This window comes from Lissotriton helveticus (assembly GCF_964261635.1).
Source record: "Lissotriton helveticus chromosome 1_1 unlocalized genomic scaffold, aLisHel1.1 SUPER_1_unloc_15, whole genome shotgun sequence".
Classification (NCBI taxonomy): Eukaryota; Metazoa; Chordata; class Amphibia; order Caudata; family Salamandridae; genus Lissotriton; species Lissotriton helveticus.
The window spans coordinates 744,035-771,226 of record NW_027611654.1 but is presented as its reverse complement, the minus strand read 5'-3'; the positions used below and the strand labels follow the sequence as shown (position 1 = coordinate 771,226).

The 27,192-nt window shown below is 48.7% G+C and overlaps 1 protein-coding gene and 1 long non-coding RNA gene across 3 annotated transcripts in view; both read left to right on the top strand.

Annotated features, from left to right (window-relative positions):
* LOC144805565 (uncharacterized) overlaps positions 1-27,192 on the top strand; it is a 906,387-nt gene that overhangs the window by 811,493 nt on the left and 67,702 nt on the right. The window contains exon 4 of one of the 2 annotated variants that reach the window (XR_013605544.1): positions 2,526-2,611. The exons of the other annotated variant lie outside the window; for it this stretch is intronic. This is a non-coding gene — a long non-coding RNA (uncharacterized LOC144805565). Of the gene's footprint in view, positions 1-2,525; positions 2,612-27,192 lie in introns of those variants that run through there. 2 annotated transcript variants of the gene reach the window in all.
* LOC144805590 (uncharacterized) lies at positions 4,033-26,598 on the top strand. Its single transcript, XM_078672115.1, has 4 exons — positions 4,033-4,052; positions 4,165-5,489; positions 8,752-9,108; positions 26,546-26,598. Exons 1-4 carry the CDS (start codon positions 4,033-4,035, stop codon positions 26,596-26,598), a joined length of 1,755 nt encoding a protein of 584 aa, XP_078528241.1.

The following is a 27,192-nucleotide window of genomic DNA, read 5'->3' as shown; positions in this document are numbered from 1 at the left end:
GGTTTGTGCGGCTAATTCGGTCCGGGCGTCACAGGCTCTGTGCGACTCGTTGGCTCTTGCCTTCGAGGAGAAGACCGCTAAGATCCTGGAGGGCTTAACACATCCCGTATCTGCGGAGGCCAGCCTGGGAATGGCCGCTGACCTGTCTAGTCGATCTTGTATTAGTGTTGCCGACCGGGGGCTGGGAGCTCTGGCTAGCTCACCCAGCCGACCACAGCCGATCGGGGTGGGAGCTCCGGAGGAGCAGCCCAGTCGACCCCAGACGTGCATTGTTGCCTCTGATCTGGGAGCTCCGGGCAGCTCACCCAGTCGACCCCAGCCGATCGGTGTGGGAGCTCCGGTGGAGCAGCCCAGACGACCCCAGACGTGCACTGCTGCCTCTGATTTGGGAGCTCCGGGCACCTCACCCAGTCGACCCCAGCCGATCGGTGTGGTAGCTCCGGTGGAGCAGCCCAGTCGACCCCAGACGTGCACTGCTGCCTCTGATCTGGGAGCTCCGGGCAGCTCACCCAGTCGACCCCAGCCGATCGGTGTGGGAGCTCCGGTGGAGCAGCCCAGTCGACCCCAGACGGCTACCGTTACCCTTGGGCCGGGAGCCTCGACCATTTTACCCAGGCTATCCCGGCTGAATTTCCCCCCCCCCCCTTCCTTTGAAGAATTTTGTAAGATTGCTCATTCGGTGTCATCGGGGTCTCCGCTTGATCCGCTGCCCCCCAAGTTTTGGAAGGCCTTTCATGCAGAACTTCTTCCGCCTCTGTTTTCGATCTGCCTCCAATCCTTGGAATCGGCGTCAGTGCCAGAAAGCTGGAAGTTAGCAGTGGTGTCGCCTCTGCTAAAAAAGCCAACTTTGGATCCGGCCTGTTTCTCCAACTACAGGCCGATCTCCTTGCTTCCTTTTCCGATCAAGATCCTGGAAAAGTGGGTAACTCGCTCTCTCTCTGGCTTCCTGGAGAACATCGGGTGGTTCGACGAGGCCCAGTTTGGCTTCCGCCCTGGACATGGGACGTAGACCGCGCTGGTGACCGTATTGGACAATCTGCGTTCGCGTGTCGACAGTGGTCGGGCAGCCTTTTTGGTGCTGCTCGACATGTCGGCCGCGTTCGATACGGTCTGCCATCGGACCCTGGTCCGGAGGCTGGAGGAGTGCAGGGTCACCGAGGGGGCTAGAGACTGGCTGATTTCATATCTTGGTGGTAGGCAACAGTTGGTCTCACTTCCGCCTTTCAGCTCTGAGCCAAGGAAAATAGGTCAGGGGGTTCCACAGGGCTCGGCCATCAGCCCGATACTGTTCAACCTGTACCTCCGCCCTTTAGTCCAGCTAATAAAATCTTTCGGTGTCTCGGCATTTAATTATGCCGACGACACCCAGCTGGTCTTCTCCTTGGAAGGGAATAATGCGGTCTCGCTGGGCACCTTCCATCGCTGTATGGCAGCCACAGCGGACTGGCTACGAGCTAACTCTCTGCAATTCAACAGCTCGAAGACGGAGGTGCTCCACTGTTCTACTGATCGTATTCAGCGGGCACTGCCCGAGAACTTCTCGCCCAGTACCTTTTCCGAACCAGTGCTGGCATCGGAGTCAGCACGCAACCTGGGGGTAATGTTTGGCCCTAATTTACAACTTGACATACACGTCAACAAAAACACTGGAACGTGTATGATGCTGCTACGCATTTTACGCAGAGTCCTGCCTTTTCTCCCTGTTCATGCCAGGCCGGAAGTAGTCCGTGGGACCATATTAAGTCGGCTCGACTACTGCAACGGACTTCTTTTGGGGGCCCCAAAAAATTTGATAGGGAAGCTTCAGCGGGTGCAGAACATGGCAGCTAAGCTGGCCCCTTCCCGGCCCAGGTCTAGCTCTTCCACTCTTGCGCTACGAGATCTGCATTGGCTCCCGGTAGATCTACGGGTTCAGTTTAAACCGGCATGCTTGGTGTTTAGAGCTGTACACCTTTTGGGCCCTATCCCTCTGCAAAATATGTTTGCATGGTACTCGGCCCCACGGCTTTTGCGGTCTTCGTCGGCTCACCTCCTGGTGGTGCCAAGGTTTCAAAGAGTGAGGATGGGTGGTCGCTCTTTTAGCGTGGCTGCAGCTAAATTATGGAACTCCCTCCCACTCTCTCTAAGGAGTCACAAGGACTATCTTCCGTTCAGGAAGGCCTTAAAAACGCACTTATTCCCTAAATAATGGTTGCGCGACTACTTCAGTCAAAGTGCACGGTTCTCTGATCAAAGCGCCAGGATGCCCTTTGGGTGACAGGCTTGCGCTCTACAAATATATTAAATAAATAAATAAATAAATAAATAAATAGGGTGCATGTATCCTTTGTGAGCTTAATAAAATGTTGAAAATTCTATAAATCCTCACTCCTACATCCAAGTACTCTCAGGCTACAATTCTACGCTCTGCTCTGTATGAAAACCAGCTCAACATTTTCAAAATTCTGCAACTCTGCATTGATTTGGCTTGTAAATTATATTTTGGGAAATTTTCATGTATTAACTATTTAATTTTAATACTATAGGTGATTGAAATTACTGACGAAGAAAGCAAGATTTAGCACCAGGCAACTGAAGTCTGTGCCTTAAGAAGGATTATTTTGAAAAACTGAAGGACATCCAGCATTCTATGTTTAAACAATTTCCAAAATCTAAGTGTGTCGAGGAAGTGGGAGCTGAGGAAAGTACTATACTGTAAGTGAAGTCTCTAATTTAGCATTTCATTAACCCAGAGCAAAGCCATATCTGTGTACAGAATAACCTTCATCTAAAACATCATGTAATTCTAGAGAGGAAGCACACACTGCATAAAAAGAAAGTTATAACAAAAGGTTTCTTCTGCAGACCATCAAAGAAAAGACGCTGAGAGAAGACTCTGAAGCTGACACGTTAACAACCGAAAGATTGGAAAATCACCTTTGTTCAACAACTGTTTTTAACCAGTTACACAAGTTTGAGACTATCTGACTCTGGGTAGAAAACCACGACCCACTCTGCTCACTCTTGCGAAAACCTTAAAAATTCACCACTTTATTGTGTTCATAACCATCTCAGATTGTTTATTTTTTATTGTGTACTGTTCTGTAATTCTATGTAAATTGCCTCAACAGTATCTGCTGTGAATGAGTGATATATAAAACTGTTAAATATAAAAATGGATTAAATGAGCACAGTTGCGCTATAGGTAATGTAAATAAATCCTCGTCTTCAGAACTACAAACCTTAACCTTACACCAAACATAGAAAGGGTAAAAGGAACTGATGTTCTGAGACTCGTGATCCACAATAGTACTGTGCACGTTCTAACGCCCTCAGTTACTGCCATTACGTCAGTGCAAAAAGGTACTTATCAGTTTAATTAATAAATATCAGACTAACACCTTATCACTGCATTGCTTAGAACCTATACAAATAGATTTGAGAAAATCTTCAGTCACAAAATAAGTTGCTGCCGGATAGGCTATAACCTAAAGACTATTATCTGCTAGAAATATTTCGACAGGTGTTACAGGGCTGCTTCCAGACATAGTTTGCTCAATTCAAGTGTTAAAAAGATTACACACAATTTCTTTTAGAGATAAATGCTGAACATTATCTAAACAAGCCTAACTCTAAAATCGGGTTCACTCTTACTGTGGCATATAAGCAAGAGAAAACTAAACGTAGAGATATTAACTCTAGGAATACACCTTATAAAAACACGGACTGTGAGAACAAATTCAGTGTTCAAAACCGCCTCAATCAAGGCAAAATAACCTAAGTCGGGGGAAAAAGTTACATGTGCCAAAAAAGATACAGCCATAAATCTTATCTCACAGAATTTGACACAATGCACACTGGGGGAAACCACTCTCAGTGCAAAGTATGCCAAAAAAGTTTCAGGCGTAAATCTTATCTCACTGTGCATATGAGAATCCACACTGGAGAAAAACCTTATCAGTGCTCTGAATGCCAGAAAAGGTTTAGTGTCAAAGCGAGTCTATATCTACATGCATTAACCCACTCTGGGGAAAAACCTTACCAGTGCGCCGAATGCCCGAAAAGTTTTGCCCGTAAATCGAAACTCGCTGAACATATGAGAATCCACTCTGGAGAAAAACCTTATCAGTGCGCTGAATGCCAGAAATGTTTCAGTGACAGAAGAGGACTTACTATACATACAAGGACCCACACTGGGGAAAAACCTTACCAGTGCTCTGAATGCCAGAAATGTTTCAGTGATAAAAGAAGACTTACTGAACATACAAGGACCCACACTGGGGAAAAACCTTACCAGTGCTCTGAATGCCAGGAAAGGTTTTGTAACAAACATAGCCTTTCTCAACATGCAATAACCCATTCTGTGGAACAACCTTATCAGTGCTCTGAATGCCCGAAAGTTTTCAGTGTAAAACGTATTCTCACACAGCATACAAAGATCCACACTGGGGCAAAACGTTATCAGTGCTCTGAATGCCACAAATGTTTCAGTGAAAAAAAGAGTCTCACTCGTCATATAAGAACCCACACTGGGGAAAAACCTTATCAGTGCTCCGAATGCCAGAAATGTTTCAGTGTAAAAAGCAGTCTCACTCATCATATAAGAACCCACACTGGGGAGAAACCTTATCAGTGCTCTGAATGCCAGGAAAGGTTTTGTAACAAACGACGTCTTTCTCAACATGCAATAACCCATTCTGTGGAACAACCTTATCAATGCTCTGAATGCCAGAAATGTTTCAGTGTAAAAAGTAGACTCACACGGCACATACGAATCCACACTGGGGAAAAACCTTATCAGTGCTCTGAATGCCAGAAATGTTTCAGTGTACAAAGTAGACTCACACGGCACATAAGAATCCACACTGGGGAAAAACCTTATCAGTGCTCTGAATGCCAGAAATGTTTCAGTTTAAAAAGTAGACTCACACAGCATACAAAGATCCACACTGGGGAAAAACCTTATCAGTGCTCTGAATGCCAGAAATGTTTCACTGACAAAAGAACTCTTTCTCAACATACAATAACCCACACTGGGGAAAAACCTCATCCATGCTCAGAATGTCAGAAATGTTTCAGAGACAAACTCAGTCTCACTCAGCATATAAGAACCCACACTGGGGAAAAACCTTATCAGTGCTCTAAATGCCCAAAAGATTTCAAACTTAAATCACTTCTAACTGCACATGTGAGAGTCCACACTGGCGAAAAACCTTATCAGTGCTCTGAATGCCCAAAAGATTTCACACTTAAATCACTTCTAACTGGGCATGTGAGATTCCACACTGGGGAAAAACCTTATCAGTGCACTGAATGTGACAAATGTTTCAGGGTAAAAAGCAATCTCACTCAGCATATAAGAACCCACACTGGGGAAAAACCTTATCAGTGCTCTGAATGCCAAAAATGTTTTGGGCAAAAAACCAGTCTCATTAATCATATAAGAACCCACACTGGGGAAAAACCATATCAGTGCTCTGAATGCCAAAAATATTTCTGCCAAAAAAACAGTCTCATTAGTCATATAAGAACCCACACTGGGGAAAAACCATATAGGTGCTCGAATGCCAGATATGTTTCAGTAAAAAAGGCAGTCTCACTTACCATATAAGAACCCACACTGGGGAAATACCTTATCAGTGCTCCAAATGCCAAAAATGTTTCAGCCTTAAATGTAATCTCACTAAACATATGAGAATCCATACTGGAGAAGAAAATTATCAGTGCTCTAATTGTCAGAAAAGATTCAGAGGTAGAGATAATTTCAAGCGCCATAAGAAAACACACCATCAAAATATTTTAGTGCCAGAAAAGCATCAGTTTTAAACACAATCTCCCTCTACATGAGCAGACGCACACAGGGGAAAAACATTACCAATGCTGTGAATGCCAGAAATTCCTATCTGATAGGCACAGCCTCACTAATCATAAGCGATTCTCCATACTGATGAAAAACTTTATGAGTGTTCTGAACGCCAGAAGAGCTGCAGAGAAAAACGCTATCTCACCATGAGAAACTCCACACTGGAGAAAATCCTTATGCCAAAAAAGCTAGTATCTGAAAGACAGAATCTGAAAGAAACACGTTAGTGTTAGATTCCTTACCTTAGAATTACCCCCAGGCGTCAGACTGGATACGGAAAGTTTTTCGTCAACAGTACCCCTGCGCGTCGGTAGGCGTCGTCTGCGGCTCCGTGTCCGTCGTCGGTGTCGTGATCGCCGGAATGATGTCGCTGGAGTACTTAGACGCCGCCCTCGTGCGCTGACGTCAGTTCTTCTTTTTTCCGCGCCAGCTAGCGCAGATCCGGGAAGAGCACGTACCTTTAGTCATTTTTTACTAACTTTTTGGACATATTTGTCTATCTTTGTCGAGTCGACTCGACTCCTGGTGCCAGTAGGGATGCCCGGTTTCAAGCTGTGTGACGCCTATCACCGACTGATGTCTGTTACCGACCCCCTCCGCCGGTGTTCCTACTGTTTGGGGGCGACCACGATGACAAGTCGTGCTCCGACTGCCGGGCCTTGACGTCGAAGGCTAGGCGGGAGCGTTCCCGTAAGCTCCTCGAGCTCCGGCAGTCGACTCTGTGCCGCTTGAGGTCCCAGTCGGGGAGGAAGTCGAGGAACTGGTCGCGGAGCCGCAGTCATCACCGATCATCCGGATCCAAGTCCTCGCACTCGGGTAAGCCGAGGCATGTCAAAAAGAAGCAGTGAGGACTCCCCTCGCCACTCACGCGGCTCAGGAGTCGCATCCTGTCCCACACCCTCTGGTCCCTGGACTGAATGCGACTCCGGGCGATATTAGAGACTTCCTCGTAGCCAAGAGGACTCTCTTCCCGTCGTCGACACCTGCCGGCGTGGCTTCGGGCCCGCGGGTCCGACTGGGAGTCCTAACTTGCTGGCGGCTTCGGCCCCGGTGCCGTCAGCAACTTCGGTCTCGGCGTGCAGGACCCCGTGGGATCCAGGCCTGGATCCCGGTCGACGCCAGTTGACCTTATGACTCCTCCGCTGGTGCTGACCCCGGCGCCATCCTCGGACAACACCGTCTCTGGTTTTAGCCCCAGTCCCGGTTCGGCGTCGGAGCAGTGCCGTCCCCGATGTCGATGGGTGAGCCCTTCACCTATGACCCGGCTCTGTCATTTATGCAAGTGTGGCTCACTGGTTAGAGGAGGCAGACCCTGAAGCAGAGGTCAGACCCGGGACCAGGGTTCAATTCCCGACGCGGCAGGGTCTTGAGCCCAAATGTCCACGGACTCGACAATTCTCGCTTCGGTGCCTACTCGAATCACAGGTTCACACTCTGCAACTCTGGGCAATAGCTTGCTTAATCTCCACTACGGCCTCCCAGCGGCGGGAGGCCTGGCTTTCACCTTGGGGATGCCCAGTAGGGATAATCTCACAGGGAAAAGCCAGGACGGGTTCCCAAAGCAAGCGCCTTGAGACCTATCGGTAAAAAGGCGCTATATAAGAACCTTTGACATTTGACATGCCTGTTAATCAGGACACAGATCAAGGGGAGGACTGGGAGGGGTCTGAGGACCCTCTGGCACAGCAGTGCCAGTTAAGTCAGGACTAGGATGATGAGCTGGGCGATGCCAGTGGTCTAGCCACTTCGCCTGACACTGGTTTTCTCTCTCCTCCCTCCGTGACTACGGAGGAGGGGGCTACTTATGCTGTGGTGTTGCGCAGGGCGGCCAAGGCCCTAGCCCTTGAGCTCCCTGTAGCAGCGTGAGGACTAACTTCCTCACCGAGGTGCTTCAACCGCCAGTCGTATATATATGGGGGGGTTTACCCAAAAATAGTCACTGGGACCTGGGTTGAATGAGTACTGAGAGAAAGGGGTCCCAGTGTGGAAGCAACAATGATTTTACCATTTCACACAAAAAAAATTCAAAAACAACAAATGAATCCACATTGTTTTAATTCACAATGAGGATGGGTATAACGAATATACAAAGTATCGTAGGTTGTACAGTGCCCAAGGGGTGGGGGGGAGTGATTGAGTGAGGATGGTGTGGTACGGGAGTTGTGACAGTAAAATCAACCTGAGTAACAAAATTACATTTGTATGTTAATTCAAATACAAAAATAGGACCAATGGTTCAATGCAGCAGTATATACATGTCATACTCCAGAAGTGCAATTAATGTCAAATTAGGTATGGAGTTGACAAATATCGGGACAGTTGTCGACGTTTCGACCCTCAATGTAAGGCAGGGATTAGTGCAGCCCTTGCAGCAGGGTCTTCATCAGGACATGGAACTGGGCGGGCAACCTAATGAATATATATAAGTTCTATTAATAGTTCAGGCCCCAGTCCCTTTCTTTAATTATCAAAACTACGGCTACCAGCAACATCATTATAACCCTATTTTAGGACAACGCCAAGCACCATGGCGTCCATCCCGTGGCAGAGGCAACAACTGGCGAGGTGGCCAGCAACGCGGCCAACAGAATACGAACAATTGGGACGGAGGACGAGGCCAGGCCCTGAAGCAAGTGCACTTTCAACCGGAACAGCATGGGGAGAGGGTAACACGCAACAAAACCTACCGATGGTAGACACTCCTGAGATCCTGAGCCCCGTTATCAACATATCTCAACACAACTTGAACGAGGATGAAATCAAAGTTCTAAACAAAGGGTTATCATATGTACCGACCCACAGACCTGATAACTTTACAATACGAACTGAACTCTTCAAGTTCTTTCGAAAAATACGGCTGAAATATTTTTTTCACAATTCTGATGCACGGTCCAACCCTTCATTGACAGGATTACGAACACCATCTACCTTTGTACCGCACGCCAGTGCCATGTCACACAAAATACTGGCCTATGAGACCGTTGTTTGGAGAGATGTGCAACAAATTCTGGATACAAAATCATTCACAAAGTACAACATCTGTAAAACTGAAAAGTTGGCCCTGCAATCACTCGCCCGCAACAACGATGTGGTGATTAAGCCAGCGGATAAAGGCGGCGCAATTGTGATCCAAGACATGTCCGACTACGAGTCCGAGATCTTGCGCCAATTAAACGATGGGACCAGTTACCAACTACTAAGATTGGATCCATCAAAAGCCACCGCCATCGAAATTCAGCAGCTGACGCAAGCTGGCCTGGACCAGGGTTTTCTGTCTGAACACAAATTTTTATATCTTAATCAAAAACATCCACGACTGGCAACCATTTATACTATACCCAAAATACACAAAAGCATGGACCACCCCCCGGGACGCCCCATAGTCTCTGGCTGTGGGTCCATACTGGAACCACTTGGGAAGTATATCGATTTCTTCATTAAACCTCTCGCAGAGTCTCCTCAATCATACCTGCGTGACACCATGCACACTATAAACATTGTCGAGAATCGATCCTTCGACCTACAGTGTCAAGTACTAGCTACATGCGATGTGGTATCGCTCTACACCTGCATCCCACAACAGGAAGCTTTAGCTGTGATAACCAGGTGTCTAAACCAACGACCTGCTCCAGTGCAAGTTCCAACAGAGTTCATTGTAGCTCTTCTGACGATTGCAATGACAAAAAACCTTTTAATATTTAAAAATCAATTCTATCTTCAGATCTCTGGCGTAGCGATGGGGGCTCCCTTCGCCCCAGACGTGGCAATTCTATACATGGCGGCATTTGAAGATGATACTGTACTAAACAACTCCAATCCATTCAGAGACCAACTCAGTCTCTGGATGCGATATATTGACGACATACTGTTAATCTGGAGTGGCGACACTGAGGTATTATCATCGTTCTTCATATGGTTGAATCAACAATCACCCCATCTCAAATTCACAAGCCAATTGGACAACAAAACTATCAATTTTCTGGACATTACCATCTACGAGGAGTCTGGAACCTTATTCACTACACTCTATCGCAAACCTGCTGAGAGGAATTCACTGTTACAATATACCAGCCATCATCCTCGCGCACTCCGTGACAACTTGCCATTCGGACAGTTCCTCCGTATCCGGAGGAACTGTTCCAACAAAGATCACTATTTCAAGGAATCTGAGGACCTTGCGAACCGTCTTCAAGAACGGGGCTATCCTAGACGACTAGTCAAGAAGTCAAGGAAACGTGCCTGGTTTTATCTAAGAGATGAACTACTCACTCCAAAAGACAGGACAGAGGAACAAAATAACAGGATTGTGTGTGTGACAACGTTTTCGACTAAAAGCAATCAAATCAAACGCATTGTAAACCAACATTGGCAATTGATATCCGACAATGTCAATCAAATGGCTACACCATTACATGCTTTAAAAAAAGCCAAAAGTGTGAAGGAATATGTAGTGCGGTCCTTTCTACCAAGTCCTGATGACCCCACCATTACCTCATTATGGAATCTTCCACCAGTTGTTGGCCACTTCAGGTGTGGCCACTGCAAGGCCTGTGACACCACCATACCAACAAAGGAATTCGTACATCTCCAACACAGAATCAAACTCAAATTCCACAGCAATTGCAATACATCTAACATCATCTATGCAATAGCATGTCCATGCAAATTGATTTATATTGGCCAAACCCAACAAAAGGCTAAAGTAAGAATTCTCCAACATATGAGCAGGATCAGATGTATGGTCCAAGGCGCCCCACTTGTAGACCATTTCAAACTCTCGGCACACCCCCCAGATAGTCTCCGGTGGGTGGTACTAGAAAAGGCAGTTTTGGGACCACGAGGTGGTAACATTGCTAGTATTCTAAATGTACGCGAAGTAAAGTGGATGCTTCTTTTTAATTCTATCCATAATGGACTCAACGAACAGGATAGCTCTTTTTCCCAGTTAGCAATATTACCCTAATATGTTCCTATGTAACTGACTACCCTGGGGTGGTAGCATAATCTTGAACTGATCTGACTCAGAACTGGCCTATACCCTCATGTGAGAGGTACGCCAAAAATAGCTAAAATCGTTTAGAATTAGTTAGATCCTTAAAGATGCTCCTCTTTGATTGGTTGTTACACACTGCAATGGCTTCACCAATGTGTCTGGGGAATTCTATATCTAATCCTTTTTGCAACTATTGTCTGTGGTTTTTCTATGTCTGATTAATCATCATTTCATCATGTCAATGACCTTTTCGGCTATTATAGAGCACTTCAAACGAACTCCATTAATTGCCGCTAAAGTATTATAATCGTACTAAACGCGCAGTCTTTTTTCAATGTCTATTCATGACCCATAGTCACGTGACACCGTTCCCTAGGTTACTAACCTAACCAGGAAGCTCGTCTTGCGATTGCAGACGCAGACACGAGCGGGAGTACATGCCCGATTAAGTCGGCGTTCGGTGAGTTCCATCCGCCCTGCCACTCCAGCTTTTGAGATCGTGATCTCCGATGAGATCCTCCATTCACGATAATTTTTTAACTTATTGCCTCACATATACCACGGAGTGATCCCCTTCAGACCACCTCTGGACTTATTGCCGAGTTACCGCATTAGGTAAGCGCCCTTTTCTCCACATGTCTCTGGTGTCGAGTCACTCCCACGGGACGGTGCTCGGTGAGCCTCATCCGCCCTGCCACTGCAGTCTTTGAGATCGTGATCCCCGATGAGATCCTCTATTCACGATCATTTTTTAACTTATTGCTTCACAGATACTACGGAGTGATCCCCTTAAGACCACCTCTGGACTTTTTGCCGAGCTACCGCATTATGTAGGTAAGCGCATGTTTCTCCACTCGTCTCTGGTGCCGAGTCACTCCAACAGGACGTTGCTCTGTAAAGTCTAACTCAATGTCTTGTTCCAGATACGGCCAAATCCACCGCCCGCGGGCCGGTCTCGACCTCCACCGCTCTCTCAATTTCACAAAGTGAGTACACAACGCTTGTGTATATGATGACCGGTAATCCATTTTGAGCCTCTGAAAAGAATAACAGTATGTTTATTCTGCTGCTTTCAGAACCTTCGGTTCCCACAATTCTAATTTAATTTGTCTCCCACCCTTAGTAATGAATATGACCCACGGCGATGAAAGCCCCTCACAGGAAGAGCAATAATCATAACGGTATGCTCTTTGTTGATGTGTGCTTTTTGTTACAACTCACAATTAAGTTGTGTCCCACGATTATTTTGAACTATTAATAGAACTTATATATATTCATTAGGTTGCCCGCCCAGTTCCATGTCCTGATGAAGACCCTGCTGCAAGGGCTGCACTAATCCCTGCGTTACATTGAGGGTCGAAACGTCGACAAGTGTCCCGATATTTGTCAACTCCATACCTAATTTGACATTATTTGCACTTCTGGAGTATTACATGTATATACTGCTGCATTGAACCATTGGTCCTATTTTTGTATTTGAATTAACATACAAATGTAATTTTGTTACTCAGGTTGATTTTACTGTCACAACTCCCGTACCACACCATCCTCACTCAATCACTTCCTCCTTCCCCCCTTGAGCACTGTACAACCTACGATACTTTGTATATTCGTTATACCCATCCTCATTGTGAATTAAAACAATGTGGATTCATTTGTTGTTTTTGATTTTTTTTTTGTTTGAAATGGTAAAATCATTGTTGCTTCCACACTGGGACCCCTTTTTCTCAGTACTCAACCCCCAGTAAATGTAAATGTAAATTGATACTTGTATAGAGCACTACTCACCCGCAAGGGTCTCAAGGCGCTTGTACGAATACTGCTGTGGAACCCATCCTGGCTTTCCCTATGAGGTGTCCACTCCTGGGCTCCCCCAAGGTGGAGGCCAGGCATCCTTAGCGTTGTGGGGGCCGTTGTGGAGATTAAGCAAGCTATTGCCCAGAGTTGCAGAGTGGGACTCCATGATTGGAATAGGCACCGAGACGCCGAGGCGGGGAATTGAACCCTGGTCCCGGACTAGACCTCTGCATCAGGGTCTGCCGCTCTAACCATTGAGCCACACTTCTCTGAGCCAGTCAGCTCTACGAAGCCTCTGCTGCCGTTTATTGAGGCCCTCACTGACTTTCTGATGGGCACTTGGTCCAAGCCCTCCACAGTTCTCCCTGTGGATCAGAACGTGGACCGACGCCAACGGACCCAAACCTAGCCGCCGCCAACTTCACCCTATGGTTATCCAACACCGCCGACACCTTAGCACCACTGAAAAAACGTCAAAGCAAACCTGGCAGCAAGAAAGCCTCATGGTTCAACGATGATCTCAAGAAGTCCAAGAAACTCTGCCGCTCCCTTGAAAAGGCCTGGAAAAAAGACCCAACCACCAGCACCAAGGACGCCTTCAAAAGCGCCACCCGCACTCACCACCAACTGATCCGAAAAGCCAAGAAAACAGCATTCAAGGATCGACTTGACAACAACGCCCACAACAGCAAGGAACTTTTCAACATCGTCAAGGAATTTTCCAATCCCTCGGCCAACTCCAACGACATCACCCCCTCTCAAACCCTCTGCGACTCCCTAGCCTCTTTTTTCCACAACAAGATTGCAGACATCCACAACAGCTTCGACAACCAACCCGGAAACCAACCCACCCTACCATCTGCTGACCATCTTCCCCCCGTGAACACCCTTAACGCCTGGAATCCAATCTCCACTGAGGACACAATCCGCCTGATGAATTCCATCCACTCAGGATCCCCCACAGACCCATGCCCTCACCACATCTTCAACAAAGCAGACTCCGTCATAGCACCGCACCTCCGAGACGTCATCAACTGCTCCTTCAACTCCGCTACCTTCCCAGAAGACTGGAAACACGCTGAACTCACCGCCCTTCTGAAAAAACCAACAGCGGACCCCACAGAACTCAAAAATTACCGCCCCATCTCGCTTCTTCCATTCCCGGCCAAAGTCATTGAGAAAGCCGTCAACAACCAGCTCGCCGCCTTCCTCGAAGCCAACAAATCCCTCGACCCCTCACAATCTGGCTTCCGAACAAAACACAGCACTGAGACCGCCCTCATCGCAGCAACAGACGACATTCGAACTCTACTGGACAATGGAGACACAGTCCCCCTCATCCTCCTCGACCTCTCTGCAGCATTCGATACAGTCTGCCACAGCACCCTTCTACAGCGCCTCAGAAACATCGGAATACAAGGAAAAGCACTTGAATGGATCACCTCCTTCCTCTCCGGAAGAACACAGAGAGTCCGCCTCCCACCATTCAAGTCCGAGGCCACCAAAGTCATCTGTGGCGTACCACAAGGATCCTCACTCAGTCCCACCCTCTTCAACGTATACATGAGCCCCCTCGCGGCCATCGCACGCCAACACAACCTCAACATCATCTCCTACGCGGACGACACCCAACTGATCCTATCACTCACCAAAGACCCCAACACCGCCAAAACTAACCTACACGAAGGAATGAAAGAAGTGGCCGAATGGATGAAACTAAGCCGTCTGAAACTGAACTCAGACAAAACAGAAGTCCTCATCTTAGGTACATCCCCCTCTGCTTGGGACGACTCCTGGTGGCCGGAAGCCCTTGGAAAAGCACCCATCCCGACAGACCACGCACGGAACCTTGGCGTCATCCTGGATTCTTCACTCTCAATGAACAGACAAGCCAGCGCCGTATCCTCTTCCTGCTTCAACATTCTTCGCATGCTCAGAAAAACATTTCGCTGGATCCCCTCCGAAACAAGGAAAACAGTCACCCACGCTCTGGTCACGAGCCGACTGGACTACGGAAACACCCTCTACGCAGGTACCACCGCTAAACTCCTGAAGAAACTCCAACGAATCCAAAACGCCTCAGCCAGGCTCATACTAGACATCCCACGCAACGAACACATCTCTGGTCACCTGAAAGACCTCCACTGGCTACCCGTCAATAAGAGGATCACTTTCCGACTGCTTACCCACGCACACAAATCACTCTACGACATCGGACCAGATTGCCTCAACTCTCGTCTGTCCTTCTACACCCCCTCCCGCCAACTACGTTCTTCCAGCCAAGCCCTCGCCACTGTACCTCGCATCAACAAGACCACCATGGGAGGCAGATCCTTTTCATACCTGGCTGCTAAAACATGGAACTCACTCCCCGCTTACCTTCGCCTCACCCAGAACCACCTAGCGTTCAGAAAGCAGCTTAAAACGTGGATATTTGACAAATAATCCTCCTCCCCTTCCTAAGCGCCTTGAAACCCTCTGGGTATGTAGTGCGCTATACAAATTTTATGACTTGACTTGACTTGAACGCCCGGCTCCGGGCGACCCCTGCTTTCTGTCCACCCACTCCACCCCCGAGAGTCTGGTTATCCAGGCCTCCACGTCCCAGACCGCATTCCCGACCGCTCTGCCATATCAGGAATCCAAAAGGCTAGATCAGTTTGGCAAGAAACTGTTCTTCTCGGTCAGCCTAGGATTGCGGTCCATTAACACTTCATGCCTTTTGGGCTGTTACACGCTCTCTCTGTGGGATACGGTGGTGGACGTGCTACCCCAGTGTCCGGCGGAGGCCCAGACACAGCTCGCCCAGGCTGTCGCTGGTGGCCGAGACGCAGCACGGTATTCCATCCGATGTGGACTTGACACCACGGACTCGCTGGGCAGAGCAAATTCAACGACTGTGGCGATTACTCGTCACGCCCGGCTGAGGTTCGCCAGTTTTTCAGGGGATGTCCAGAACACACTCATGGACATGCCCTTTGATGGCCGTCTCCTCTTTGGCGACAAAGCAGATAGCGAGCTTGAGCGCTTTAAGGACTTCAGGGCTATGGCCAAGTTCTTGGGCCTGTCGGGTCAGCGCCAGTAAACTTCTGCTTTTCGTCTCTTTCGTGGCCACGGAAGGGGCACCCCCACACGTTAGTACAGCCTCAACGCGGTCGCGGACGGGCTGCCCGCCGTGGTGGAGCAGGGGGTCAGAGAGCCAGTCAGTCCACATCAGCTCCCGCAGCTTCTGCCTTAAAGCCTTCCTAGTCTGAGCTTTCAGGCTCATTCCACGCCAGTCGGAGGCAGGATTTGCCATTACGTACTCCACTGGCGTTCCATCACTTCGGACAGGTGGGTGCTGCAAATCATCCGAAGGGGCTACTCCCTCCCCTTTGAGGCGACCCCTCCAGCCATGCCACCACAGTACCATGTCGGGGGATCACTTGCAACTTCTGCGAGAGGAAGTTACGGCCCTCTTGGCCAAGGGGGCCATCAAGCGCGTTCCCGGTCCAGAAGTAGGACATGGTTGTTATTCCCACTACTTTCTGGTTCCAAAGAAGGGCAAAGGGGGCCTGTGCTCTATCTTGGACCTCAGGAGCGTCAACGCTTCATTCGTGGCATGTGGTTGCAGCTCATCTGCGCAGATTAGGGGTTCCAGTCTTCCCCTATCTTGACCACTGGTTGTTGAAGGCGGGCTCGCCCCAGACAGTCATCTTCCACCTCCAGAGTAAGGCCGGCCTCCTGCACTCGCTGGGGTTCTCCATCAACGTGCCAAAGTCACACCTGAGTCCCTCTCAGAAGATCCTCTTCATCGGAGCGGTTCTACACTCGGCGCAGTTTTGGGTGTATCCCCCCGAGCAGCGGGTTTGGGATATTCAGGCTCTGTTTCCAATCTTTCAGCCTTTATCCAGAGTTTCGGTCAGAATGACCCTGCGGCTCCTGGGGCTGATGGCCTCCTGCATCCTGCTGGTACATCACGCCAGGTGGCGGATGCGGGCTCTCCAGTGGGACCTGAAGTTCCAGTGGGCACAGCATCAGGGCAACCTGACTAACCACGTTCTGATCTTGAAGGGCACTGCGAGACAGCTGCAGTGGTGGCTCATGGACCGCGATTGGGCCAGTGGCAGATCCCTCTCCCTTCCCCAACCGGAGCACACAGTGGTGATGGGTGCATCCCTCCTGGGATGGGGTGGCCACATGGGACAGGCGGAGATCCGAGGCCTCTGGTCTCCGGCTCCATATCAACCTTTTGGAGCTGCGGGCGATCCGACTTGCACTGAAGGCATTCCTTCCCTCTGTCCGGAGAAGTGTAGTGCAGGTGTTCACGGACAACACCACCGCCATGTGGTACTGCAACAAACAAGGCGGGTGGGGTTGTGGACCCTATGTCAGGAGGCTCTGCGCCTCTGTACATGGCTGGAATATCAGGGCATCACCCTGGTGGTTCAACACCTGGCAGGTTCGCCGAACACCAGGGCGGACGAACTCAGCCGCCGGTGCATGATAGATCACGAATGGTGTCTGTACTCGGACGTGGCACAAGGTCTCTTTCAGCAGTGGAGAGAGCCTTGGTTAGATCTATTCGCCACCGAAGAGAATGCGCAATGTCTTCAGTTCTGCGCGTAGGAATTTGCAAGGTGGCACTCGCTCGGCGACGCTTTTTGTCGCGAGTGGAGTTGCGGTCTGTTGTACGCCTTTCTACCTATCCCACTTCTGCCCAGAGTGCTGAAGAAGATCAGGCGCGACCGGGCCCAAGTCATCCTTGTGGCTCCGGATTGGGCACAAAGATACTGGTATCTCGAGCTACTCAGAATGTGAATCGATTCCCAGATTCGACTGCCTCTTCAGGAGGACCTTCTGTCGCAGCAGCAGGGAACGTCCACCACCCGAACCTGTCCAGCCTCCACCTTCATGCGTGGAGATTGAGCAGCGACAGTTGAGGCCATTTGACTTGCCTCCTGAAGTCTGTGATGCTGTTCTGCCAGACAGGCTTCCCCCCACAAAAACGGTATATGCCTGCAGGTGGAACACATTTGTGGCATGATGCACAGCAAAGGCTGTGGATAATCTCTCTGCCCCTCTTTCAGAGGTTTTCCTCTTTCTTCTTTCTGTCGCCCAGCAGGGCTCTGTCCTGGGCACTATCAAGGGCTATCTTTCAGCCATTTCAGCCTCCTAGTGGCTTCCTGGTCAGCCTTCTATTTTCAAGTTCCTTGTTGTCAATAGATTCTTGAAAGGCATCACGCACATGTTTCCTCCTGTTCCTTTCGTGATGCCTCAGTGGGACTTGAATCTGGTTATTACCCTTTTGATGTGCGCTCCCTTTGAGCCACTTCATAATTGCCCTCTCCGTCTTCTGACCCTAAAAACTGCTTTCCTGGTTGCCATCACCTCGGCCAGAAGAGTAAGTGAGCTCCAGGCTCTTAGCCTGCTTTCCTCTCTGTCCATCCGCACAAAGTTGTTCTGAGGACTCGCCCTTCATTTCTACCCAAGGTGGTTACTGCCTTTGCTCAAGCCTGAGATTGTGCGAGTTATGTATCATTGGTGAACTGTAGCTGCTCTCACATGTGTGGTCTTTCTATCACACCAAACAGACCGGTTCCCTTCCTGTAGTTAGTAAGGTTACTGCCTTTCACATCGGACAGACCATTACCATGCCCACCATCTTTCCGCCTCCACATCCCTCAAAAGAGGAAGAGAGGCTCCACTGTCTGGACCTAAAACGTGCACTCTCCTTTTACCTGAACCGCGCACAACAGTTCCAGGTGGACGACCAAGTCTTTGTCGGCTAGGTGGGAGCTAAGAAGGGACAGGCAGTGCACAAGCGGACCATCTCTCGTGGGTCGTTTTGTGCATCAAGATCTGTTATTCCTTGGCTAAAAAGGAACCTCTTGTGGGGCTGCGCTCCCATTCCACTCAGGCTACAGCGGCTACTACTGCTTTGAGACGGGGAGTCCCTTGCAGGACATTTGTCAGGCAGCTAAGCGCCAGGATGCCCTCTGGGTGACAGGTTTGCGCTCTATAAGTATACCTACATTACGTGGGCCTCGCTGCACACGTTTGCCAAGCATTACTGCCTGGAGAGCCAAGGCCGGAGAGACTTCTTCTTTGGCCGTTCTGTTCTCCAGGACTTCCTGGTGTGATTTTGGTTCGCAGACCCACCACCGGGGTTGGTATTGCTGGGGTATCTATTCTAAGGTAAGGAATCGAACACTAACGTGTTTCTTTCAGATGCACAATTTACTTACCATCGGTAACGTTATATCTGTAAGAAACATTAGTTAGTGTTAGATTCCTTACCACCCCACCCATCCTCCCCGTTTCTGCAAACCGATATCTAGGGTTCAGGAATTTCCCTGTCAGGGCCCTAGTTTCATGGTACCAGTGTCTGTTTCTTGCATGGCTCTGCGTTCCTGGCGCGGACATAATGTACAGAACTGACGTCAGCGAGGGTGGCGTCTAAGTACTCCAGTGACGTCATTTCGGTGATCACGATGACGGACGCGGAGCCGCAGACGACGCCTACCAACACGCAGGGGTACTGCTCACGAAAGTCAAATTCCACCAAGCAGTTCCAGCGCCTGTTCGTCGTACCAAACAACTGCAGCCAATGAATCCTGGGCTCGCTGTCAAACAAGTTCTAATGTGACTCCTGATGAGACCATCGCCATTGACTGTCTTGTCTGTGAGAAGCTGCTCCAGCCCTCCTGTGATGGTGGGCCGGAAGACCTTCACCGCCAAGTGAAATGCTCGCAACTCCAACAGCTTGATTTGGAGTTGGGTATCTGCCGCTGACGAGGGTTCCCTAATCTCTGTCTCCCATAGGGCCTTCCCATCCCATTCCAGAAGAGATACATGCGTCCCTGTGCCAGAAGTAGGTCGTGGTTGCTATTCCCACTACTTCTTGGTACCCAAGAAGGACAAAGGCCTGCGTATTATCTTAGACCTCAGGGACATCAACCGGTTTCTCCGGAAGGAGAAGTTCAAGATTTTAACCTTGGCTCAGGTCTTGTCTGCCCTCGACCCTGGAGATTTGATGGTAGCGTTGGACTTGCAGGACGCTTACTTTCACATCCGCGTCTTGCCTGCCCACTGGCGCTACCTACGGTTCATGGTAGGCCACAAGCTTTTTCAGTTTACCACGCTCCCCTTTGGCCTTACCAGCGCCCCTGGGGTGTTCACGAAAGTGATGGCGGTGGTTGCAGCTCATGTGCGCAGATCAGGGGTTACAGTCTTCCCCTATCTTCATGACTGGCTGTTGAAGGCAGGCTCGCCCAGGCTGTCGTCTCCCACCTCCAGACTACAGCGGACTTCCTGCATTTGCTGGGGTTCACAGTTAACGTGCGGATGTCGCACCTGATTCCCTCCCATAAGTCCTTTGAATCAGAGCGGTTCTGGCACAGCGCAGTTTTGGGTCTATCCTCCGGAGCAGCGAGTCCAGGATATTCAGACTATGATACCAAAGTTTCAGCATCCATCCCGGTTTTCTGTGAGAATGACCCTGAGGCTGCTGGACCTCATGGCCTCCTGCATCCTGCTGGTGGATCATGCCAGATGGCATATACGGGCTCTGCAGTGGGACCTGAAGTTCCAGTGGGCGCAGCACCAGGGGAATCTTTCCGATGACGTTCAGATTTCGGAGGGGACTGCAAGTCAGTTGCAGTGATGGCTCACGAACCAGGATTGGGTCAACGCAGATCCCTCTCCCTTCCTCAACCTGAGTTCACAGTAGTGACGTATGCTTCACTCCTGGGATGGTGCGGCAATATGGGAGAGGCGGAGATCAGAGACCTCTGGTCTCCGGCGGAGTCCAGGCACCACATCAACCTTCTGGAGGTCTGGGCGATTCATCTTGCACTGAAGGCATTCCTTCCTTCTGTTAAAGTAAGAGTTGTGCAGGTGTTCATGTACAACACCACCGCCATGTGGTACTGCAACAAACAGGACAGGGTGGGGTTGTGGACCCTATGTCAAGAGGCTCTTCGCCTTTGGACATGGCTGGAACATCAGGCCATATCTCTGGTGGTTCAACAACTAGCAGGTTCACTGAATGCCAGGATGGACAAACTCAGTGCCTCATGGATCACAAATGGCATCTTCACTCGAAGGTGGTGCAAGGTCTCTTTCAGCAGTGGGGAGAGCCTTGGTTAGATCTATTCGCCACTGAAGAGAGCACGCAATGTCAGCAGTTCTGTGTGTTAGAGTTTCCAAGGCGGATCTCGATCGGCTACCCTTTCCACCGCGAGTGGAGTTGTGCCTGTACCACTTCTGCCAAGATTGCTGAAGAAGATCAAACGCGACAGGTCCCAAGTCATTCTTGTGGCTCCTGACTGGTCACGAAGAGTCTGGTACCCCGAGCTCTTGAGCATGGCCATCAATCCTATTGTTATCAGATTTCTGAAGTGCCTTACTCCTCTCTTTCCTCCTTCTCCTTTCGTAATTCCCCAGTGGGACTTGAATCTTTTCCTCACTTATCTTATGTGTGCTCCCTTTGAGCCCCTACATAATCGTCCACTTTGCCTCATTGGAAGACTGCTTTTTTGCTTGCCATCACCTCTGCTCGCAGGGTGAGTGATCTTCAGGCTCATCTTCCAGACCTCCCTTTCTTGCTGTCCATCCGGACAAAGTAGTCCTCCATATAAGCCCTCTTTTCTGCCCAAAGTGATTGCCTCTTTCCACATAGGTCTCACCATCGCTTTGCCTACCTTCTTCCCGCCTCTGCACCCGTCCAAAGAGGAGGGAAGATTCCACTGTCTGGACCCAAAACGTGCGCTGTCTATCTACCTTGACCGCACTAATGACTTCCGGGTGGACGATCAACTCTTTACGGATTATGTGGGCACCAAGAAAGGTCGGCAGTGCACAAAGATACCATCTCTCGATGGGTCGTCCTATGCATTAAGATCTGTTATTCTTTGGCTAAAATGGAACCTCCAGTAGGACTGCGCACCCACTCTACCAGACCAACGGCAGCCACTACTGCTTTGGGACGTGGAGTTCCGCTGGTTGACATCTGTCACACAGCCACGTGGGCGTCCCTGCACAAATTTACTGTGCATTACTGCCTGGACAGCCAAGTCCGGAGAGATGGCTTTTTCAGCCATTCTGTTCTCCAGGACTTCTTGGTGTGATCATAGTTTGCAGACCCTCCTACGGGGTTGGAATTGCTGGGGTATCTATTCTAGGGTAAGTTATCTATAACTTATAGTCTCTTTCAGATTAACTAGTTACTTACCTTCGGTAATGATGTATCTGTAAGAGACATATATTAGTTATAGATGCCTTACCGCCCCACCCGCCCTCCCCATTCTGCACACTGACTTATAGGGATAGGGATTCCCTTGCAGGTCCCTAGTTTTGTGTACCAATGGCCAGTGTCTTGCATGGGTCTGCGCTTCTGGCATTGAACGTTGTGTCAACACTGTGGTCAGCGCTCAGGAGTGGTGTCTAAGTAGACACCGCGGCGTCATCCCGGCAACCACAACGCCGATGACGGATGCGGAGTCGACCGATGCCACCTACCGACACGCAGGGGTACTGCTAAGAAAAAATTTCTTCGGATCCAGTCTGACGCCTGGGGGTAATTGTAAGATAAGGAATCTATAACTAATATATGTCTCTTACAGATGCATCGTTACCGAAGTTAAGTAACTTGTTCGTTTTTTGCCTGCCAGGTATGGTGCATCAATTGAGGGCAGATAATGAACAACATTAAGATATAAAGAAAACTGGGTGGGTGCCAGGGCACAGCCTTGGCAAACACCTCAATTGATAGGAAATCGTTCAGTCACCTGGCCCTGGGTTCTCCAGCCAACCTGGGCATAATCGTGGATATCTTCTACCTGAAGCCTGTCTGAAAGGAAGATACTTTGGCCATAGCAGCAGTCCATTCCTCAATCTTGCTCAAGACCAATTGGGCAGAAATTTTCTTTGCACAGTTGATCAAGCTGATCAGCCTGTAATTGGCTGGATGGAATCTATCCCCCTTCTTATATAACGGGATGACGTCCGTTCCCTTCCAAGAGTCTGGTACTTGGGCACCACTGATAATGGCATTAGTTAAGGAAAGGTTATACTAATACAATTAATCTCTTTGTAGACAAAGGATATATGCTGCAATGCTGTCTAATCCTGGAGCTCTACCTCTGGTTATTGCATCCAGAGCTGCGGATGTCAGCCAGGTCAAGGAAAGGGCCAGGTACAGCTATAAAGTAGTCTGTTTACACAGTCCTCAGCACAGTGTTCGGCTCATTAAATGGAGTTACTGAATAAAGATTGTAGAAATGATCTTCCCAGGTCTGGGGAGAAATTTTATTTTGCAGAGGTGAAGCAGAGACTTTGAGAAGTTGGCCTGATATATGATAAGGGCTCCCGGTTTTATGGTATTTATTTTTTTGCCATTTCCGTATGTATTTATCCATATTTATTTTTGGGACATTATTTCTGTATTTATCCACATTTATTTTTGCCACAAGCAAAATACAACGGTACAGCTAGTATTTTTCCACATTTATTTAAAGTGACACTGCACTCTAACTACACAGGGAGAGCATTGAGTAACACCAATATAGTAACAAGCATATGATCATCCTTCAGTGTTAGCAAGTTTTTAGTTTTTTTTAGTTTTTGTGGCATATATATTTGTATTAAAAAATAAAAAAAATCTGTTGCACCAGTTTGCCAGAGTTAGACCTATTGACTTTGCCAGTGCTTGTTTTCCTTCAACGTTATATGTTGCAGTAAATAGCTGGACTGCAAGTGAAGTGACATAATCGTAGTCTGGCCAGGTGTGGTTTTGAACTGTGGATGACAGATGCAGTCAGTAGGACCTAGCCAGGTGTGATCTTGTTCACTTTTTATCCTGCCCAGCCCGTTCTGGGGATTGAGAACGTCGTGGTGAAAAATGGCTGCATTCTTCGGCTGCCATGCAGATATTTGCAGCCAAGGATAATACATTATTAAAATACCCTCTGATTCCCTCACGTCCTTGCTGCTGAAATAGCTCATACGGTTAAGCGCCAGCTGCTGAAATCTATGTTCACACTGCTATTACGGGTTCCTATCCTGTCTGGTCCACTCAGCCTTTCATCTGAGTGAGGTCGATTCAAGCCATTGAATTTGACAACAAAGCATCTATTACAGTGCAGATGCCTGTATGTTATGCTTTCTGCTGCCCCAGCTGGAAGTTGGTCTTATTGCGTGAGGACCAGGTGCTGCTTAGTATGGCACATGCCATGTGTGATCGTGTTGTCTGACTGCCATGTGTAGCCTGGTTGGAGGTTACATCAACAGGGTTTACCTTGTTCCCCGGATAAAATGTGTGGCCAGCTTGAAGGGGGCTTGCCCCGTTGCAATCGTCCTGCCTTCTGCCAATCGTAACTGCATTAAATTGGGCACGCCAGGTGTGATCATGTTTCCAGACTGCCACAGGTTGCTAAGCAGGTCACGTGCCAGGTGTCAGCGTGTTGTCTCTGACTCCTCGTGGTGAGGTAATTCCAGAGAGAGCCCCCCTCCTCCGCCCCACTCTCCCCCTGCCCCCTCTCTATGTGGTCCCTCGACTTGCTAAGATCAGAGAAGGATGCTAATAATCACACCTCTGCTGCCCTCCCGTTTAATCACACCTCTGCTGCCCTCCCGTTTAATCACACCTCTGCTGCCAGCCATGGGAGTCAAGTGCAGACTAGAGCATTTTAACAGACTTCGTTGTGCAGCCCCAGAGGAGAGAGATCAGAAAAAACTCTAATGGGACACAGGGAGAGTGTAAGAAAATGGTAAGTAAATAGAAAATATTTTTTAGCAGATTATTACAATCCATGATGTCACGCAGTCTTTATCCTCCACCGCAGTGGTCTCAGGCTTTCCACGCGGGTGTTCATGGTGTCCCAGGGTATAACGCACTCCCTCCAAGAGACTTCCTGGAGCGAGCTGCGTTTCTTCAGTCTCGCAACAATGGTGTAAATAGAGGCTCCTAATCTGACTCTGGCTGGGCCTCTTAGAAGGGGTGAAAGAACAACAAGGACTCATCAACAAGTAAACGGTCTTTTATAGACCTGTGAAGTACTCGGGTGCGGCTGGCAGCTCTGTGTGTGCCCGGAAGCTGTCTCAGCCTGGGCTGACACCTCTTAGCCCACTAGTATTTTCCCGTTTTTATATATAAATACAGATAAAGGAAAACTTGTTTTCCGTCTGTATTTATATGTAAAAATCCGTAAAAACGGAAAACCGGGAGCCCTATATATGATGTTCTCTAGTTCTAGTGACCACCTTGTATCAGTCCAAACAACCCTTATGGTGATTGGTTGTAAGTCAACCATATAGACCAGCTATCCTATTGGTAGCATGGACAAAGCAGTCTTAGGCTAAACTCTTTTGGCATGTGAAGCCGGCTGTATTACCATATGTAACCCCTTGAACAACAAGTGAAAGGACGCCACACAGGATATATATAGAACATATATATGTATTTATTTACTACAAATAGTCCCCTGAACTCTTTATGAGCACAGAAGCAATCACGTTAAAACAATTCAATTGATAAGTATACAAAGTTGCACAAAATATGGATAGGCCCGGGTGGCCCCTCAAACCTATACTAAAGAAGTGGTATAAGTACCACAAGTCAAAAGGAAGTAAGGCCTAGGGCCTTGGGAATCGCTGGGGCTACGAGGATCTAACTAAGGTTAGGAACTAGGAGGCCCACAGGATCTGGTTTGCAGTGCGCAAAGTTAGAAGCAGTTCACATTGAAATCAATGGATGTGTAAACGTTTTAAAGTTAAAGGTAGGAAGTCTTCCGGTCAGTTTAGAACTTAACCCTTTGGAATCTGGACACTAGGAGAGTGGAACTACTCGGGAGCACCAGAGTGCTTGCGTTACCTCACCCGCAGGAAGCGGGTGCAGTGGTGCCAAAGTGTGTCGGGATTCTGCAGGAGTTCAGATGGAGCCTTGGAGTGTTGATGCTGCAGGCGACCTAATGTGAAGAGTTCCGGTGGATCCAAGGGTGGATCTGAAGAGGTGAAGACCTGAAAGCAGAGGGGACAATGTTCACAGTCACTAGCCAGTGACTGGCGTGGAACCAGGAAGGAACCAGGCGTTGTCGGGTGCAAACAGGTGATGTCGTGAAGCTTTTCTCTTCAGCCACGTGGACCAGGTGACGATGACGACGACCAGGAGTCACTCACGAGCTGTCCCACGAAGGCTCTAGTTGATGGCGGTGTCGGCTTCTTGATCGGAGCAAACAGGCCTTGGCTAATGCAAGCAACACAGGAAACAAAGAAGGCTTCTCTCTCGGACCAGCAAGGTCAGAGGGGTTGCTGCTTTTAGGAGCAGCAAGGGCCAGTCTGGAGCAACCAGACCAGCGGTGGAAAGTTGTCGTTTGGTTGCCAAAATGGCCACTAGCCAGCAGGCTAGCAACCGGGAAGGCGCGTCGAGTGGAACAAAGCAAAAGGGCCCCACGCAGATCTCGTTAGAGCTGGGGGGCTGGTCCTTGGTGCAAATGTAGCTCGGTGGTGGGGCTTCTGAAGACCCCAAGCACAGCGGTGAGGGTGCCTCAAGTGCTGCGCAGTCAGTTTCTCGTGGACTTTCCAAGAGGTCCGGTCCCACGTCTCAGGTCGCCTCCACTCGTCTCAGCTTTGCAGGGACTGTGGATCGGGCTGGTAGATGTCTGGGAGTCTGGTTCTTGTCGGGCTCTGGCTCGAGGCAGCGGCAAAGCAAGTCATTGATCGCTGGATGGTGCCTATGTTCACAGGGTGTAGAACAACAAAGGCTGTGGATCCTACGTCTACCCAGCCCGGATCTCAACAATGTGATCAACAGAACAAGGATGGCTGGATAGGAAAAGTCATTATCATTAGTGACAGTGACGTAGTCAAAATGTACTACGTAACCAAGGCCTTCTGTACCAAAAACAAATTTATTTAATTTTTCTGGTTTTTAGATTCATCAAAACATATGGACAAACTAAAGACTGTCACGACAGTGAATACATGAATACAGTATTTACATTTATACACGACTACCAATATACATTATTTACAAAGTGGGAGACACACAATTTGAATGAATACAGTTGTAAAAGACACACCAAAAGAGAAATAACATTAATCAATATCCAAACATAAATTGTATTTATATACAGTGAAAAAGTTCCTACAAACAAAAATACAACCAGTCCTTAGGGGTATGAAACCAAGGGACAGGCGGGGACAGATGGAGTAGTACGCCTGCCTGCCTGACACCACTGTGGTTGCGATTTGTATTGGGTTACACCACTAGGGTTCCAGGTGGTATTGTACTTTTACTTCCTAGGTGCACCCTTTTTGAATGACCACAGGGTAGGTATGTCGACGCGTTTCGAACCAGGTTGTTGGTGGTTCTCTTCAGGACGGGGACTGGGAACAATGCGTCTGTAATGATATACAGAGTGGGTGTCAGGATAGATTGTAATAATTTAACAACAACTTATTGGGAGAGACTCCACAACTATGGAAAACTTTTACCTGCACGTGGCAAAGAATGTGCCTTGGTGTCGGTAATTCGCCGGTGTGAGAATAGATTCTGTAAAGACATACAAGATTGATGCTT

Coding starts and splice junctions, on each gene's coding strand:
- LOC144805590 (XM_078672115.1), top strand. CDS start 4,033: ATGCCCGAAAAGTTTTGCCC. Junction 4,053..4,164: donor ATGCCCGAAAAGTTTTGCCC/GTAAATCGAAAC, acceptor TATACATACAAG/GACCCACACTGGGGAAAAAC. Junction 5,490..8,751: donor ATATTTCTGCCAAAAAAACA/GTCTCATTAGTC, acceptor CTTCATTGACAG/GATTACGAACACCATCTACC.